The following is a 20865-nucleotide window of genomic DNA, read 5'->3' as shown; positions in this document are numbered from 1 at the left end:
ATTCATTATGACCAATCGAGTTCCCAGAAGTATCGTATCATTAGAGGTGACAAGCTAGAGATTTTGAACCAAAGAGAGATGAAATGAACCATGGGGCATAATTAATATTATAAATAAATATTATAGCTAGAACAGTGAGGTAGAAATCGTAGTTGGCTGGAAATATTTTACTCTGTTCTCTGAAATTGTTTTAAATTTTTTATTAAAATGCTTAAACTATACTGAAGCACAACCCTTAAGAAAAGATAGGAGGTAACATATCAAAAGGGTAAAGAATGGTATAGTCTAGAAAAGAGTTCTCTTTTGCAAATAGGCATCAAGACTGGGGAGTGGGCATCACTTCTTTTGACTGTTTCTCTATTGTGGTCAGATTGCATTCTTCCCAAATGATATGCTGATAACTACAAATTTGCATATACCAAGAGAGATACATGCTTATGCATTCACAGTATACATTCTTCTTGTGCTATGAAAAAGATAATTCTCTTCAGGGTAGTAACCTCTAATTTAAGCCAATAAAATGTTTCTATATATAAACTAACTAAAAATTATGAGGAGGTAGGCATGTGTATTGGTAAAATGAAGGAAACACAAAATGGCTCATGACTAGACAGTTGGAAAGAACTAGTAAAAATCAATACAGACTCAGATAATAAATTCAAGCCCTGTATATATAACTTGTAAGATATTTAAATGTTGCATATTTAATTTCCTACATCTGTAAAATGGGACTGATCATCTTTTGCAACTTTACTATAATGTCAAGGTTATCAGGTTAACAAGACAAATTTCTATTAAAATCCTTCGGAAAATTGAGATAAAGAAATAATGGATATAAATAACCCCCACCTCTAGCAATATATTCTCTCTCCTGGGCTATTGCAATAGGCTGTTAATTATGTTTCTCATCTCTCCCTTCTTGAATCTATCTTCCATACAACTACAACTGTGACATTCCCAAAACACATACGTCCACGTCATTATTCTGCTTAAGATGCTTCGGTGGCCCCCTATTTCTTCTAGGATAAAATACAAACTCTTCTTTCATTGGCATTTAAATGCCTTCATAATTTTGTTCCCATCTCTATTACAAACAGCCTTGACTATGTTATGTTTCATGAATTCTACATTCTGGATTATTTCTTGTCTTCTTGTACTCAAATGGCATTTAGTGGTTCCTCTCTCCCCTCATGATTATTGCCCACTTGCACTATATATGTATGGGTGTGTGTATACATACATGTGTGTATTTATACAAACGTGTATGTTACATAGTTATTTTCACGTTGTCTTCCATTAGAATGTGAAATCAGGGACTCTTCCCCCCCCCCACATTTCTTTGTATCCCTAGTGCTTAGCATAGTAAGAACTTAATACATGTTTATTAACTAACTGAATGCTGTCATACAAGACATTCCATCTTTCCTCTACATGCCTAGAATGTTTTCTGCCCTATCTCTTGGAATCATCTCCTACATGAAGCCCTTTCTGATACCCAGTCATTACTGCTCTTTGTACCACTTCACCCTAACTTACTTGTTTTGTATTTACATGTTAGATTGTACATATTACACGTTAGATTGTAAGCTCCCTATGGGCAAAGACTAACTTTTGTCTCATTTTTTGTATTCCCAGCATTTAGAACAGTGTCTGGCATACAGTAGATACTTAATAAATGTTTATTGATTTACCCAGTTGAGTGTAATATCCTTGAAAGTAGGGACTATTTGCCTTTTTTTTAATTTATTTGTTCCCCAGCACCTAGTACATTGCCTGACAAAGAGTAGGTATTTAATAAATGCTTACTAAATTTAAATGTTTATGTTATGACTCTCATTTCAGGGTAATGAATTTCCAGTTTTTCTTCCTAAAATGAGTCATGTAGATACTACATTGGTCTTAGGTCTAGTCTTGGCTTTTTGTTATATACTACCCAGCTCTGATTCAAGCTACCTGCATTTTTCTTTTTAGAATGGACTGTAGTTGTTCTATCCTATTCTGAGAAGCATTACAAAGAAGAATAAAAAATTAAAATAGAGCAATTTGAAACTTCTGGAAGAAAGGTGGTATTTAATAGTTATGCTATTTAATTTCCCCATGCTTCTTTAAAAAGAAGGTTGAAAACACTCCCACCCACATGGAAAAATGCCCAGAATAGAGCTTCTTGTTTCCCTATTACTACCACGGGAAAGTTTGGGATCACTGAGAATTTTTGAATGCATCTATTTAGAGATTCTTTAAAGAAATAATTTTGATTACTTTAGAATCATAACTTTAAAGATATTCAAAAATAAATTATAATATTCCTGCCTACAAATATTAATAGGAAAAGCATCAAATTTAAGTTAAAAATAGCAATATAACTAAAAAAATGAGATATAGGTAAAATTTTTTTTAAAAAATTAGAGATTTTAAAGGCATCAAAGGTAGAAAGATGAACAAGAGTGATGTCATACTTTCTTTATAAATTAACATTTTTAAATGTAAAGCATTTAAAATTTAAAATGTATAAATTAAAATGTAAAACATTTAAAAATATAAAATTTAGTAAAAATTACTAAAAAAATTAAGTCCTATAAAAAAAGGTATGCAATAAACTATGCTTTTCAATTACTTAGGCAAAGTTTAAAGTATTTTTGTGGCTTTTAAAATTGTCTAGAATCCACAATTCATTTAATTGTTCAGATTTGCTCACAAAACTACCACCTATTATTACCTTCTCTGTAAAAGATCTTAAAGAAAGACCCTCAAACTATCTTTGTTTCCTCAGTTGAATTCAGTATTTCTATCTTTCTTGACATACTGATTCTACAAGCATCAGTATTTGAATTATCAAGCAGTGGAAGCATATATGAAATTTGTTTGAAAGTAAATCCCTCGTGAGTGTGTGCGTGTGTCTTTAAAGAAGAAAACAACAAAGAAACCTCCTGCTAAAGAGGTTTAATCAAACACTTCAATCTACCTCTCCTGTTCTTGCTTCATTCGTATTCTCTCCTCTTCTGAAGTAAGGGCTTCCTGTACTTTTATTTTACCCGATTTCTCAATCTTGTCATCTTTTCGATGTTTGCCAAACCTGTTAATAACAAAAAATCTAACTTGTCAATTCAACCAAAATGAGTTTTCTTTCTCCTTTCATAAAGATATATGCACTCATTGTAATATGAGCTACCTCTTAAGGGGGAGGATAGAGATGCTCAAACCTCCTGCAGTGTTATTCAGGACTGATATGTCTCATTCAGATTCTTTCCCTTCATTTTTAATAAAGAATCTTCCAAAGAGAACTATTTTGGAGTATATGGCATTCACAGTTTTTGTCATGAGTAAAAAAAAAAAAAATCGGGTCATATTTATTAAAATATTCAATTAACTTCTATGTGTTCTAAACAGTTCTACTATTGGAAGATGGAAATGAAAGTTAAATTGGTGGGTCTTTTTTCCTCACTTAGGAACTACAAAAGATAATCCACACTCATCTATTTAATAATCTCCTCATATAATAATCTCTTCTTTATTTCCATAACCAAGTTTATTGGACACATTCATCATAGTTGAAAAACTGACAAACAAGGCCATGTTTGTAAGGTTTAAAGTACAAAAGATAATTTACGTTGCTATAATGCCTCGTGCTTATTAAATTGGAAGTTTTAGGGCATTCTTATCAAATGCTCTCTGAAATCTGATGAAAAGAGATCACCAATGGTGGTATCTTTGACATGGAAACTCACATCTGAAGAAAAACACTGAATTTACTAATGAAGGCAATGACAAGGCACATTGGTCAGCCTGAGCTTTTATAGATGGCTGCCTGAATTGAAAACCGCTTAAGAGCAAGTTAAGTTTGTGCACCCCAACAAACTCTGAAACCTCCTAAATATTTTAGAAATGCCTTTTCTTGGCTCTTTTGCTTTCTCTCATTCACAGCAAAAAATATATCCAAAATGCTTGCAATATAAACCCTCCAATAATATTGACCTATAGTCATTGTCAACAGATAATGTTGCCAAAAAAAAAAAAAAGGAAATTCCTGTTTTGAGAATGGTTATTTAATAAAACACCTGTAAATACATGCAGTATGGTGAGCGCTTTCCTTAGGAGGCGTGTTTCTTAGGTTTTCTAGAACTTAGAAGGTTACACTCACCATTAGTCATTGAGAAAGGGAAGAGCAGGACTAGCGCAGTGAGAAGAAGTCATTAGAAAAGGGGGAGGAACCAAGGCAGTTAAAAAACAGAAAGTAAACCACTTTAGTAAAGAGTAGCTCTGAAGGTGGCATGTAATTCAATTCAGAGTAACATAAATCTGGTTTTAAATATAATCTACATACCAGTGCTGAAGTGTGCTGATTGTTTTTAAATCGTATGAATTCGTACATCAGTGAAAAATTAAATCCTCAAAAGTGTTAATAAGAGCAAAAGAATAACAAATTCTAACATTAAAATAGAAAAAGGAGAATAGAAAACCCTACTTTTACAAACACATGCCTTCTCAGCTTAGGGCCTGACATTCTACTTTACATAGAAAATTGAAGTTATCTTCTCCTCTCTTCCTCATTCCACAATTTGACTTCAATTCCCACTATTTCTATCTTTACTCCTGTTTCTGATGAAGTTGCTGAATAGTCATTTCTCAGTTATGTCTGACTCTCCGTGACCCCATTTGGGGTTTTCTTGGCAAAGATACTGGAATGGTTTGCCATTTCCTTCTCCAGCTCATATTACAGATGAGGAACTGAGGCAAACAGAGTTTAGTGACTTGCCCAGAATCATAGGTAGTGAGGGTCTGAGGCAGGATTTGCACTCAGGAAGATGTCTTCCTGATTCGAAGTCCATTGGTCTATCCATTGTACCACCTAGCTGCCCAGATGAAGAGGTTGGCTTACTCTTTACCAAGGCCAACCTCTTCACATGTTCCTATGATTCTATCCCCTCCATTTCATTTTATCTCCAGTAAATTACACACCTAATCTGTGTGTCTCTTTCTTTCCTTTGATTTCTCTATCTCATTCAATCTCTCCCTATCAACCATTCCATAGCCTGTGATTTAGAAACATATCTAAGTCTCCACCATTAAAGAAAAGCTTTACTAGATCCTGCCATCTCTACTAGTGACCATCCATTATCATATTCCCCTTTCTCAACCAAACTATTTGAGAAAACCAACCATTTCCTTTGCCCTCATTCTTTTCTTAAGCCTCTGCAATACAGTTTTTTATATCACTCAATTAAAATTACCTTCTTTTATTTTTATTTATTTAATATTTCCTCCATTACATGTAAAAATAATTTTTAACATTTAAAAAAATTCTGAGTTCCAAATTCTCCTCCTCCTTCCTTTCCCTCCTCTCTCATTGAGAAGGCAAGCAATCTGACATGTTGTACATGTGCAGTCATACAATAACTCCATATTGGTCATGCTGTAAAAGAAAACATAGACCAAAAAAAAAAAAAAACCACACACACAAAAAGTGAAAAATAGTATTCTCTGATCTGCATTCAGGCTCCATCAGTTCTTTCTCTGGAGGCAGATAGCATTTTTCATCATAAGTCCTTTGAAATGTCTTGGATCATTAAATTGCTGAGAATAGCTAAGTCATTCACAATTGACCATTATATAATACTGCCTTTTACTGTGTACAGTGTTCTTTGTCAGGTTCTACTCATTTCACTTTGCATCAGTTTATGTAAATCTTTCCAGGTTTTTCTGAGAGTATCCTGTTCATCATTTCTAATAGCACAGTAGTATTCCATCACAATCATATGGCACAGCTTGTTTAGCTATCCCCATTGATTGGCATCCCCTCAAATTTCAATTCTTTGACACCACCAGAAGAGCTGCCATAAATATTTTTCTACCTATAAGTCCTTTTCCTTTCTGATGTTATATCTTTCTGGGATACAGACCTAGTAGTGGTATTGCTGGGTTAAAGGGTATGTGAGCTCTTTGAAGTTCCAAATTGCTCTACAGAATGGTTGAATGAGTTCCCAGATTCTACAATCAGTGTCTCAATTTTTCCACATTTCCTCCAACACTTGTCATTTTCCTTTTCTATCAGATTAGCCAATCTGATAAGTGTGGGGTGGGACCTCAGAGTTTTATAATTTTCATTTCTTTAATCAATAGTGATGTAGAGCATTTTCCCATATGCCTATAGATAGCTTTGATTACTTTCTTTGAAAACTGCCCATTAATATCCTTTGATCATTTATCTTTTGGGGAATGGCTCACATTTTTATAAATTTGATTCAGATCTCTATATATTTGAGAAATGAAGCTTTTATCAGAGAAACTTGTAATTTTTTTCACATTTATATTATTAACTGTATTTCCCTCCATCCTATTTTCCCCTGTTTATCCTTCTCACTCTCTCTCTCTCTGTTTTTACCTTGTCCATCCTCAAAAGTATTTTGCTTCTGACTAACACCCCCCCCAATTCACCCTCCATTCTATCATCCCCCTGCTGCCTTATCCCCTTCCTCTACAACTTTCTTGTAGGGTAAGATAGATTTCTATACCCAACTGAGCATGTATGTTACTCCCTCTTTAAGCTAATCACAATGAGAGTAAGGTTTATAGATCCCTTCCCCACCTCCCTATCTTCATCTCCATTGTAAAAGCTGTTTTCCACCTCTTTTACAGGAGATAATTTATCTCACATAAAATTTTCCCCTTCTCCCAGTGCATTCCTTTTTCTCACCCCTTAATTTTTTTTTTAGATAATCATCCCATCATACTCAACATACAGCCATGCCCTCTATCTATGTATACTCCTTCTAACTGCCCTAACAATGAGAAAGTTCTTAGGAGTTAAAAGTATCATCCCATGTAGGAATATAAACAGTTTAATCTCATTGAATCCCTCATGATTTTTCTTTCCTGTTAACCTTTTTATGTTTCTCTTGAGTCTTGTATTTGAAAGTCAAATTTTCTATTCAGCTCTGGTCTTTTCAACAGGAATGCTTAAACGTTCTCTATTTTATTGAAAGTCTATTTTTTCCCCTGGAAGATTATACTGATTATACTTTTGCTGGGTAGGTGATTCTTGGTTGTAATGCTAACTCCTTTTACATTTGGAATATCATATTCCAAGCCTGCCAATCCTTTCAAGTAGAAGCTCCTAAGTCTTGTATTATCCTGACTGTGGTTTCATGGTATATGAATTGTTTCTTTCTGGCTGCTTGCAGTATTTTCTCCATGACTTGGGAGCTGTGGAATTTGGCTATCATTTTTTAGAATGTTTTCATTTTGGGATTTCTGGATTCTTTCCATTTCTACAGGGCAGTTTTCCTTGACAATTTCTTGAAATATATTGTCTAGACTCTTTTTTTTTATCATAGCTTTCAGGTAGTCCAATAATTCTTAAATTCTCTCTCTTCAATTTATTTTCCACATGAATTGTTTTTCCAAAGAGATAGCTTACATTTTTTTTCTATTTTTTTTCATTAATTTGATTTTGTTTTCTTGCTTCTTGATGTGTAATGGAGTCATTAGCTTCCATTTACTCAATTTTAGTGCCTAACAAATTATAATCTTCTTTGAGATTTTGTACCTCATTTTCCATTTAGTCAATTCTATTTTTTTAAGAGGTTCTTTTCTTTAGTGAATTTTTGTATATCTTTTTTCATCTGGCCAATTCTGCTTTGTAAGGTGTTCTCTTCATTGGATTTTGTGCCTTTTTTTTTTAAACCATTTGGCCTATTCTCTTTTTAAGGTGTTGTTTTCTTCAGTATTTCTTTGTGTGTGTCTCCTTTATCAATCTGTTGACTTTTTTCATTATTTTCTTGCATCACTGTACTTTCCCAATTTTTCTTCTACCTCTCTTGTTTAATTTTTAAAATCCTTTTTAAGCTATTCTAGGAATTTCTTTTGGGCCTGAGATCAATTCATATTTTTCTTTGAGGTGTAGCAGTTTTGACTTTGTTGTCTTCTTCTGAATTTGTGTTTTGATCTTCCCTGTCACCACATAACTTTCTATGGTTTTTGTTGTTTGTTCATTTTTCCAACCTATTTCTTGACTTTTAACATTATATTAAAGTTGGGCTCTGCTCCCAGTTGAAGGTGGCACTTTCCAAGCTTCAGGTTTTTGTGTAGTTGTTTTCAGAGTGAGTTCTGGGAGTCTGTAAGCTTTCAGTTCTTCCAAGGTGGTGTGATCTAAGGAGAGGTGTGTTCACTACTCTCCTGGCTTGTGCTGTGGTCTGTGAGCAACCAGAAACATTCTTTTCTGCCCTGAAATTGTGACCAGGGTTCCCACTTCACAGTGGCAGCAAGCTCTGATATGCTGGTGCTCCATTTTACCTTGGGACTGAGAACCAAGACTGTTACCCAGATCTGAGTATGGGCAATGCAACACAATCTTGCACCCAATGCCAGCAGAGGGAACCCTGTGATCTCCTTCTCCATATAAATATGTACAAATATACAGAATAGATAGAAGATAACTTTAGATGAGAAGGCACTAGAAATTGGGGAAACTGAGTTCTCCTATAGGACGTGACAGAAGTAGAGTTTTAAATATCTTCTTTTGGATATACAGCTGTTCACAACCAGGGTCCTTCCTACCTTTCTAGTCTACTTACACATTACTATCCTCTACTGTTTAGTCATACAGGCTTACTTTCTCCTTCTAACACCTGACTCTCTTATTTCTATATGCATCATGCCTGGAATGCACTCCATCCTTTGGAAACCTTTTATTTCCTTCAGGAATCAGTTCTGGGGCCGTATTCTGAGAGAAGGCTTTCCTGGTGTCCATACCTACTCATCCCTTTCCCTCTGAGTTGAGTTTGTATTTTAATTGCTGGTGTATTACACAGAAAGGCAGCACTGTGTCATAGGGCAGTTGGGTGGTACAGTGGATAGAGTGCCAAGCCTGGAGTCAGAATGACCTGAGCGCAAATCCAGCCTGAGATATTTATTAACTGTGTGACCATGGACAAGTCACTTAACCGTGTTTGCTTAATTTTCCTCACTTGTAAAATGAGCTGGAGGGGGAAATGGCAAACCACTCCAATATCTTTGCCAAACTGCCTACATGGGGTCATGAAGAGTCAGACATGACTGAAACGACTGAAGAAAAGCAACACTGCGTAATGGGGAGGAAGCTGGATCTGAAGCCAGGAAGACCTGGATTCAAGTCTCATTTCTGAAATCTACTGGTTGAGACCCTTTGCAAGTCACTTTCTCAGTGCTCTAGGCAACTCTGACTATAGGTTGGAGAGAAGGTGCTGGCCTGCATTACTGCTGAGGAAGTTCCTCACCTAGGAGTTCCCTCTACCAAAGAAATCACAGGTATAGTCCCTTTCTTTATGTTTTATATGCAACTGTATTCCAAAAGTCTTCGAGCAGTTTTAAGCTTTATTAGCTAAAAAAACAAAGTGAATCAGTGTTCTCCCTCAAGAAGCTTACATTTTAATGGAGTTGGCAGCTTGCACATACATACAGTACACCCCAAAAGTCTTAGAGCAGTTTTAAGCTTTATTAGCAACAAAAACCAAGGTGAATCAGTGTTGGCCCTCAAGAAGCTCACATTTTAAAGGAGCAGGCAGGATGTCCCTAAAGTGTGACTGTAGTTTTAAGTTGGTGAAGCTTAGAAACTTAAAACTGCACTAAGACTTTTTTGGGACACCCTTTATATGTCCATGCTGTCTCCTCCACTAAAATGTAAGCTTTTGAGAGTGAACACTGATTCATTTTTGTTTCTGTAGCACTGGAACTTACCCCATTGCCTGGGATTTAGAAGACATTTAATACATAAATATTTGTTGCTATGATTGAGGTACATTCTTCCCCTATTCTGTTTTAATCTTATAATTATAATTTTTAATTTTAATAATAATTTTCATTTAATAAGGATTAAATTATATACTCTAATCTGAGCCACTCATTGTTTAGGTCATATGTAAATGCATTCATACACATGAATGTGTATGTACTTTTAGATACATACCTTTGCAGCACAGCATAGTGGATAAAGAGCTGACCTCTGGGCCAGGAAAATTTGAGTTCAAGATATGCCTCTGACACACATTGACTATGTGACCCTGAGCAAGTCATTGATGCTGTCATTGTTGTAGACAACTTTCTAGGACTATGAATTGCAGAATAATTACTGACCTACACTGGTACAGGCCACTTCTTCATTAGTACTTTCAGACTCCTGGTTTTCTTCCTGGCATAGCTCAGGTACAACCTCTTCTGAAAGGATTCTTTCCTCAATTCCTTTTCAAAGATTCCTGGAGTACTTTTTTCCATGTCTTCTTTGCCATCACTTATGTCTACCGTGTGTGTGTGTGTAAGAGTTTAGACTTGTGATTTTATCAGTTCCTGAATACCCAGGGTAGAAACCCCCTCCACCAATGTAGATAGGCAACTGGTCTCTACCTTCTCTAGTTTTATTGAGCTGCTTGGGGAATACTGATCAATTGAGTACCTCATCCATGGTCACATAGCAAGTATGTGCCAGATAGGATTTGAACCCAGGTCTTTCTGATTTGGAGGTCAGCCCTTTCAATCTTTCATACTATACTTAATCTCAACTTTCCACCTTGTATTATTTTACTTATCTCTGTACATTTAATTAAATATAAGTTGCTTGGGACCAAGGACTGTTTCTTTTTATGCCCAGTGCCTACCACATATTAGGAACAATGTTTGTTGATTGGGCACAAACTGGAAATTCAATCATTATGTCATTTCTTCCAGTGAGATGCATCTCTTCACATTTAAGCCCTATATGTATGATCTGATTGATACAGGGAACAAATGGGTGAGGGAGTGATTTCTAGGCACAGGTACAGAGTTGTGCAAATGTACGGTAGTAGGAGAAGGACTATTACGTTCAGTGAACGGTAAGTTGTTCAGTCTGATGCTAAAATTAATTTGAACAAAATACATGTAATTTCTATACCCTTCATTTCAAAAGAGGTGCATCACAATAGAAATATTCCCCCAAACAACTCACTGGCACTAATGGTTCAATCCGATAGATTTTGCTACAACAGCAATGCTTTGCTCTTTTTCCTATTCTTTTGTCTAGGAACTTTTATTGCCTCAAACTGAGCTGCAAAAATTATTACTGTAATAAAAATATCGTGTATTCCTAACTGAAAATCTCTAACTTTGACATTTTATATTATATAAAATGAGTTAGACCCCCCCATAATTCTACAAAGTTCAAAACTCTATCTATCAAATTTATTTACAATGAGTTATTTGTATTGGCAACCTTTCCAAAGGTGTCATTTTCCTCTTTTATAAATTTTCTCAGGATGATAGCATGTCATCATATTCTTTTCAGGAAAATATTGGCCTTTTTCCTAGGATAAACTGATAAAATTCTGTATTATCACGTACCTTGTTGTGCCTAGGTAGAAAAAAAGAAAGAAAGAAACTAAGCTCTTTTCTTATGAATTAATTTAGACATTTCAGGCCTTAAATCTAGATTTTTCTATCAACAAGCTACCTACCTGAGGTTAAAGAATAGCCTTGTACTTTAACAAAATTATTTCAGTCACATTAACTTGGCAACAAAATGCTATGTTGTTATTGTTGCTGTTCAGTTGTTTCAGTCATGTCTAATTCTTCATGATTCCATTTGGTGTTTTCTTAGCAAAGATACTGCAGTGATTTGCCATGTCCTTTTCCAGTCCATTTTGCAGATAAGGAAACTGAGACAAACAGGGTTTAGTGACTTGCCCAGGTTTACACAGTTAGTAAGTGTCTAAGACCAGATTTGAACTCAGGAAGATGAGTCTTCTTGATTCTAAGCCCACTGCTCTATCTGTGTGCCACCTAACTGCCCAAAATGCTATGTTCTAACCTGTAAATATGGTATTTTATTTTGTCTGTATAAAATGTGATTCACAAATTTAGGAAATGATGAATGATAAAATAATGATAGGAAGTTCAGTCCCCATCACCACATTTTTTTCTAGTGATTTTAGAACAGAAATACTAATTGGCATTTTAGATTGTACTTGAAGTCACCAGGTAATTTCACAAGCTTATTAAGATCTGACCTAGGTGATCCATTACCAAACTGGAATTACATATTCCATCCAATTTAAAAAAAAAGTTTGAGCTCAAGATTAATTTATGCATAAGAAAAAATTGCACAGGCAAAATGTCTGTACATTAGCAGGCAGGCAGGCATTCCCCCTTGTTACTAGCTTTAGATAAGTAAATCCTGAGATTTCATCAAGACATTCTTTAAGAGCATAGCATATGGCTTGATAATTGGAGCACAAACAGATAACTCAGCTATAATTTTTTTATGACAGACTGAAATAGGGGCCATAAGTGAAAAATATTCCATTTTTCCTGGAGAGTAAGAAAGTAAAAGAAGAGAGTAACTCAAGTCCTGTTCACTCTAATTGCCAAGATACTCCAGGGGTTCTACTTAATTTATAACTGCTTAATTTTTTTCCCCCTCTGCAACAGGGGTCAAAGAAAGTTTCAGCTATAAGTGAACTTTCAAAGTCAGATTCACATTTCTACGCCTTACATAACCCATGAAGACAATCATTTAATGTCAAGACACTTAAAAATTTGGAAAGGATCGATTATGTTTCTTTTATTATCTTCAAAAAGCCACTACTGCTTTCAGGCAGGTCACCTTTCTTGGGAACTGCACATCCAAAGGCATGTTTCTACTAATGGCATGTTCAAGACACCAGCCGCTACTACCAGAGAGATAGGGGTTTGTGAACTGACTCCTCCACTTTTGAACTCTGACCTTCAAACAGAGGAAGCTCATCAATTGTGGGTGGTGAAAGAAAGTGAATTGCTCATGGCCGTATCTCCTAACCCGCAGGGAATCTTCTGTTGCCCAAATCTTTCTACAGTGACATGAATTTGTAGGAAGAATGCTTCTGTTGAATTTTGAAAAAAGAAATAAAAGCATTTTTCAAAGTGATAGAACAGGAGGAAAAATAGTCCTTCAATGATGTAGGTACATAGGACAAACATGAGAGGAACTCAATGGTTATATTAAGGTTTTTCTTATATGTTTGGAATAAATGTGATGTTAACTGGATTGCCTAGTTTTTTCCTCCCACGTGGCTTTTTTCATAGAGCGACATGTCAATTTCTTCATGCAAGTAAAGTAATTTCAATGCAATCTGCTAAATGGGTTTTACTATGATGCGTTACTGATGAGATCATTGCTGACTGCCAAATCAGCCACATATTTCATTAGAATAAAGAGCCATGGAAGAAACATACATTAGTTGATTAATGAAGAAAAAAATGGATAAAGACAAAAATTCTGTAGAATTGTGTACTAAAATAGCAAAAGGACTATGACTTAAAATCAACAAATGAGAAAGTATGACTAGGTCTACCTGATTGTGATTTAGATTTTAAGAAAGGAGGAATAACCCTTCAACAATAGTAATGCTTCTGTCATGGAAAAATGCTGCTGGAATACTTTAATATTTCAGATATAATATTTTCATTTAGTAAAATTAGAGATCTTTAGAAAATTATGCTGAATGACAACATAGCATTCTATTATAAATAAAAATCAAAATATAATTGGTGTTGTAACAAGAGGGTTTTTATTAATGTCACATTAAGAAATGCTGTGCAGCAAAGAAAAAAGTCTAAAAAATCTTCTGCCATATTTAAAAATAGATGAACAGAATATCCTAAACCAATTATCTTCTGAGCCTTGAAGAGGGAAAAAAAAATTAACTGTAACATTCTAAAGCAATCCCCATTGAACTGTCATTTAGATATCCAGTAATTTTTCTTTTCTCTTTGATAATAATTATCAAGGTGTCTATATCTTTGTAGAAGCTTGGCTGAAATTCCTGTCTGAATATTTACTCTTACAGAAATTTGGAGGTTAAGTGACACTGCTTTAGAGAATTTAGAACAGATAAAATTAAAATGCCAACCACCACTACAGTAACTTGTCTTCCTTCTGTTATCCTCCCCAATGCCAGACTTCTCCATCATTTTGGGAAAAGCTTTTATCTAATACCCCACATCAATCATCTTCAATTTATCTCTTTACTTTATCTTAAATCACTTGCCTAGTTTTGTTACTTCTTTCTGTCTCTTACATTTTCCAACATTTCTCTGCCCACAGTACAAATGCCCTAAGCTAATAATTAATCATTCCTTGGCATAGACTCTTATTAGTCACTGTGGTAATATTTGACAAAATCCTGGACTCGAAGACAGGAAGATCTGTATTCAAATTCTGCCTCAGATAACTTACTGTGTGAACCTGGCCAAGTCACTGAACTTCATTGGGTCTCAGTTTCCTCATCTTTAAAATGAGGGCTTTGGACTTGAGGACTTCTAAGCTCTCTTTCAGCTCTAAATCTATAATGTTAAGATACTGTGGCGCTCCAACCTTCCTCACTAATGTCCACTTATTCCCTAGCATCAGAATCGTAGACCCTCAGCGTTGTCAAGAATTTCCAAAGCCATCTAATAGGATCCACACCTCAACAACAATCCTGTTTCACAATATCCCTGAAAAGAGTTCTTGTTATCTCTGCTTGAAGGCCATCAGCATTGGGAAATTAAGTATTTCCCAATGCACTTTTGGATACTTTGGATTGTTGGGCAATGTTTCCTCATGTCAAATGAAAATCTAACTCTGTACAGCTAGCACCAATCGTTGCTTGTTCTGACCTCTAGACTTAGAAAAACAAAGCTAACCCCACTTCCCAATGACAGCCTCAGCAGCATTGCCTACTTTGGCCATTATATTGATTGTATGCCCTCCCTCCTCTTCAAACATTATAGTACTTTTCCATTGTCAAATGAATGAAGTCTTCAGAGATAAAAAACAGAAAACGGACCAACTGACTTAATAGTTCACGTGTTAAGATTCTAGAATTGCACATTTTTATTTTGAAACCCTTCATTGGGATGTACTGAAAACAAACTGCACTTGCTTTGTCTTCTCCAGATTCACAACTTAATCTACCTCCACTGTTTGTTTTGCAAGTTTTACTTCAAAGATTGACCCTACTGCATAGTTTATCATGGCTCAATTTCCCAAATGTTCAAAGAGTTCCTATTCTTCCCTCCAGTAGGAAGCCTTTTAGGTGTGATCTAAAAATCAGCTTCCTCTCACAGCCGCTGCATCTGGCTGCTGGATTTTGGGACTTCTCCGATTTCCACCATACCCCAGGAAGTTCATTATTGGGAAAACCTAATGATATTGCAAGTTTCCATCAGCCTGGCACTTCCTCATGTGTGTGTTGTCTTGCAGCCACCCACCCATCCCCATTAGAACATAAGCTCCTTTCAGGTCAGGAGACTGTTTTTCTTTTGTGTATTACATCTCCAGCTCTTAGCAGAGATGGGAACATAGTAGGGCGCTTAAAAAATATTTTATTGATTGACATAGAACTTTCTTAGCACTTCTATGTGATCACCACCAAAATTATATATACGCTCTTATTTTCAGCCCCTAAATATGTAGTTATCCTTAAGTGGTGGTATGTTTTAAACATACTAATCTGTGTACTGGACTAATGTTTTGCATCTAAGGTTTGTGGTCGGTTATCAAACATTTTTCCATTTCAGCTTGTCTGCCTCGCTCTGAAAACTCCTAAAGAGAAGGCACTGTGATGCAGGGGTGGGGAACCTGCAGCCACGAGGCCACATGTGACCTCCAGGCCCAAGGTTCTCCATCTTGCATGCACTATGTTTTTGAAATCTATTTTGCATAGTGCCTAGCCAAGTGTCATGTAAAGCTAAGCACACTTTTTTTTGTAAATAATGAATTTATGTTTCACTAACTAATCCACTAGTTAACTAATTAAAGGAGGCCATACTACTGTTTCATAATAAAAAAGCTGATTAATGCTTATTGGACAAAATAAGTGAAACTTGCATTGTCTGGTGGCTATGATGGTAGTAATTGTTCAATATTAACTATTTATCTCATCTTTGCTAATCTTCTGGGGGATGAGGTGCAACCACAGAGTTACTCTGATTTGCATTTCCTAATTGATAGGCCTTGTTCCTAATTGATAGGCCATCAACAGAGATATGTTCTAGTTACTGAAAGTCAAGAAGTGTTCCTATCAGAAAGAGCACAAAAAGTCTCCCCCAAACACTAGAAGCTTTCCCCAAAAGAGTAAAACAAGGATACCTCTTTTCATGCTAAGATTGCTTGACACTGTTTAGAAATGCATGTGATGGTAACAATAAAACAAAAGAAAGAATTTAAAGTCATAAACAAAGACAGAAAGGAGAGAAAATTATCCCCATTTGCCAAGATGATGGTACATAAAATCAACAAAGAAACTGAGACAATCAATGATGTAAGTAAAGTAGTAGTTCACAAAGGAAGCACACAAAAATCAAAAGCATTTCTACATAGGAATAACAAATCTCATGAGAAATTAACAGAAAGGGAAATCCCCTTCAAAATAACTGTAAGATGTATAAAGCACTTAGGAGTCATCTATCTACCATGGAATAGTCAGGGCCTGTAGAACTACAAAGTAGTCTTTAAAGAAATAAAAAACTTAAATAACTGAAAGGCTATACAATGCTTACAGATGATCCATGTCTATAGAAAAATTAATACCAACTGTATTAACTCACAAATTGAGTACTAGACACATTGTACTATCAAGATAATAAGCAAAAAACTAGGCAAAATAGTACCAAAATTCATTTGGAGGTGTGGATTCTCAAGGAAAACAATGAAAAACAGTTGGAATGAATGGCTAAAAGCATTTCCAGACCACAAAGTATACTATTAGGCAATAATCATCAAAATTATTTGGTACGAGTTAAATAAAAAAGGACAGATCAGTGAAATAAATGAGATAAGGATGAATTACAATAACCCATCTTTTGATAAACCCAACATAAAATTCTTGCATAAGAACTTTCTTTGACAAGAATAGTTGCTGAAAAGATATTTAGAAGTAATTTGGTTTAAATCAACACTTTATAGCATATAGAATGGTAAGCTCAAAAGGGATACAGGACTGAAGAATTAAATATCACACCACAAAATATTAAAAAACAACCAGATCAATTATTTTTCAGAATTATGGCTATGGAAAAAGATCTCAAAGAAGGGATACAAGTGTTTGTAAAAGAGAAAATAAAAGTGATTATATGAAATTGAAAAGCTTTTGTACCTATAAAATCAATGCTACTACAATAAGAAGTGAAGCAGTAAATGGGGAGGGGTTGCATCAAATATCTCTGATAAAGGTCTGGTGCTCAAGATTATTATTATTAAAAATAATAAACAGTACCTACAGTGTGCCAGGTAATGCGCTAAGCACTTTACAAATACTGTCTCATTTTACCCATATAATAATTGCTGGGAAGTAGGTACTATTATTTTCCTCATTCTACAGATGGGGAAACTGAGGCAGAGGTTTAAATTATTTGCCGAGGGTCACATAGCTAATAAGCATCTGAGGCTAGATTTGAATTCAGGTCTTCCTGACTCCAAGTCCTGCAATCTATCCACTGTGCCACCTAACTGCCCCTAGGGAATTAAATAAATATATAACACCAAAAGCCATTCCCCAATGGTTAAGTGTTGCAAAGATATCAACAAAAACGTCTACAAAAAATTGCAAACCATTAACAAGTCTATAAAATCCTGTTCCAGAACACTAAAAATAAGAGAAATGCAAATCAAAGTAACTCTGTGATTGTACCTCACACCAAGAAGATTGTCAAAGATGATATAAAAAGAGTGATAATCATTATTGGGAGGGGGTTGTATGAAGACATGCTGATAAATATACTATAGGTTTAGAAGCTTGTTGGTCAAAGCATTCTGGGAATTGTGCTAAGAAAGTGACTAAAACATTTGTGCCTTCTGACCTAGAACTCCCTCTGCTAGACATAAACCCCAACAATGTCAAGGATAGAAAGATAAACTGTACCCCCCAAATACTCATAGGAATTTTTTTGGGGGTGGGGGCTCGGCAATCGTGGTTAAGTGACTTGCCCAGGGTCACACAGCTATAGTAAGTATCTGAGGCCAGATTTGAACTCAAGAAGATGAGTTTTCCTGACTTCAGGTTGGGCACTCTATGCACTATGGCACCACCTAGCTAGCCTTAGTAAGTGCTTATTGATTGACTGGTAGATTGAAAATGACCAGATATAAAAATGTACCTCCCTGCCTTTTTTGCAGAGGTGAGGGATTCTGGAGATGGAGCACAGCATAAACTGTCAGACTTGACTGGTGTGTTGGGTTAATTTTGCTGAAATGCTTTTTTCTCCCTCTTTTTGTTCTTTATGAGTCCGCTTTCTGGGGCTTTCTGGGTGAGGGAATTAGGAGGGATACAGTTGGAAAAGAAGGTGAAATGAAAACAAAAGATGTAAATTAAGCTTTTTAAAAAGCCCCCTCCCCCTACAAATTCACAGGTCAGTGGGCATTTTTTTCTACACCAAGATACACACCAAATGCCACAGTCATCTGTACTGACATATGCAAAAACTTTCAGCCAACAAAGACAGCATTTCTCCAAACTACTCCCACCCAATCCGATGGACAGATGGCTAGGGACCCATTAGACCCATTTCCATTTCATTTTCCTTTCCAAAAACATATTAGATGATATGTTTTTTATTACTTCCATTTATGTAATATTACATATTAGAAATTTTTAAAAAATTCGATCTTTATTTTTATTAGTCTTCATAATTTCTGGCCCATGGGAGTCACCCCCATTTTACAGAAAAAAAAGAAAAACTATTATATTTGACATATTCTTTTCCCTGTAGAGGATCTCACAAAATTTAGAGACGTTAGAAATTTAATTGCTGCCATGGGAGAGAATTGATTTGGGTAGCAGTGGATCGTGACATCACTCAATGAATCAGGCAAGAGAAAGCTGATTATGAAAAGTGGCAGAAAGTTCTTATTTACGCAAAAAACAACTTGCTAATCAGCAACGATGAGGAGCGAACCTTAGAAAAGGGTACATGACTGTTGGATATTTTTTTAATGGGATGCAGTTTCAGTTGCCTAAGTTTAGGAGGGATTCTCTTTAAAAGGAAATTCTCAAACTTGAGGACCATTATTTGATTAGGTGCAGTTTTCATCAGTGCTAGTCTGATTAGATTTAATAAACTAAATTTGTGCTACTTGGCATCTAAGAACAGAGAAGAGAATTTTTTTAAAATAGCTTATAGTTAACCAAGCTAACAGAGCCTTTTAATGTGTAACATATACTTAATGGAGGCACATCTCCTTTCCACTACCACCATTTACCTTACCAATGAATGCTTTCTTTCTGCTCACATAGCCAAAATTATCTAATCAAGGATTCATTGATATGCTCAGTAACATGACACTTTAGGAGTCCAGGAAGGATGTGAACATGGAGATGTTATAACAACTATTAAACAACTGTAAATAGGGAGGAAAAAACCTCACCACAGCCGCAGATTAAATTTTCACTATGTAAGAAAGGGTGATTGTACCTCCCAAGATGAAAACATTGGGTTTCAAATATCATCCACCAGGAGTTCAACAAAGTGACATAGTACAGATTTACTTTTTCTTAAAAATTAAAAAAAACCTTCCAAAAATAAAGTAGCATTTTAGTTATTACATGTATACTCAATTTAAGTAGCAGAAGATTAGCAGATATGCAGATCTAAATGATTATATTCAATCATAGTATCATTTGGCTCATTCACCCATGCCATTTTTCTTTGATAAATAAACTCTCTATCTGCAAAAGGAGGTCAATGAACAATTCCCATTCTACATTGTTTTGTTTTGCAAATCCTCATATACTTTATTTGGATCATAGTCACATGAGGATTCAGATCACACTAACCCCAGTAACCCTAAAATTTCAAATGCAAATAACATGCGAAGTATGTAGACAAGCAGACACCCCCACCCCCCACCCCTTTTGGCTAGACTGACTCCATTATCAATAAAAATAAGAAGTTAAAGCCAGAAAAGACAACATGCAATTCTGATTTTTCTAGATGCTTAACAATTTAGGTTTTAAAATCATCAGTGTCCACTTAACATGTTTTTGAGAGAGTATTTTACACAGCACCTCCTCCTCTGTCACCCTGCTTGACTACATTACTCCTAATTCCTGCTCTGTGCATTTTAATGCATTATTGTTTCATAATACAATACTACAAATTGCAAATTACATCTGGCTCAAGGAGTGATTATGAAAAATATGATCACTGCTGCCTTTGCTCGAATAACTCTGATAATAATGAGAGATTGATTGAGCTCTAAGCAGCCCGAATGATGAGGGGGTCAATTTGAACACTTCCTATTAAGCTTCTTTTGTTAAACTCAACACTTTGCCAGGTCAGAGGCAAATAATCATACTACCTCTGGTTACCATGGTTTTAGTCCTCCCAAGGCATCGAAACAATTCAGTAAATGGTACTGCCCAAAGGCAGACCTATAAGAAATGCTAATGAGACCTGGGTTATAAAAACACATCCATTTACACTAGCACTCAAAAGAGGAAAAGATAAAAGTTGGAATGACATTTAACCGCACACCTTTTCCCATTAGGAAGGTGCACTCCAAAGCAGGAGTGGTCCCCAACATCAATATGGTAAAATTGAACCAGTCTGTATGCAAATATGCATATACCATATAAATGATTAACTACAAGCCAAGCACATGTTGCACTAAGTTCATTAACAAGCAAAAAACTTCCTTAAAGTACGACTACTGTCCTGTAACAAAAAAGTATGTAATGATCAGGATTATAGTACTAGCTATTCAACAAAGTGCCAAGCACTAAGCTAAGAAATACAGAAACAAAAACAAAAATGGCATCTCATTGTATCCTCACAACGAACCTGGGAGGTAGGTGCTATTATTATCCCATTTTACAGCTAAGGAAATTGAGACCAATAGAGGTT

The 20865-nt window shown here is 35.5% G+C and overlaps 1 protein-coding gene across 1 annotated transcript in view; it reads right to left on the bottom strand.

Annotated features, from left to right (window-relative positions):
- PARD3 (par-3 family cell polarity regulator) overlaps positions 1–20865 on the bottom strand; it is a 659823-nt gene that overhangs the window by 192244 nt on the left and 446714 nt on the right. Inside the window, exon 18 of the mRNA XM_027841563.1 lies at positions 2963–3073. Within this exon, the coding sequence (XP_027697364.1) occupies positions 2963–3073 (111 nt within the window). The remainder of the gene's footprint in view (positions 1–2962; positions 3074–20865) is intronic.

The sequence above is a fragment of the Vombatus ursinus genome, unplaced genomic scaffold (assembly GCF_900497805.2).
Source record: "Vombatus ursinus unplaced genomic scaffold, bare-nosed wombat genome assembly UNPS02014861.1, whole genome shotgun sequence".
In the NCBI taxonomy this organism is placed as follows: Eukaryota; Metazoa; Chordata; class Mammalia; order Diprotodontia; family Vombatidae; genus Vombatus; species Vombatus ursinus.
Note: the sequence above shows the minus strand (reverse complement) of the source record. Positions and strands in the feature narration are given on the sequence as shown.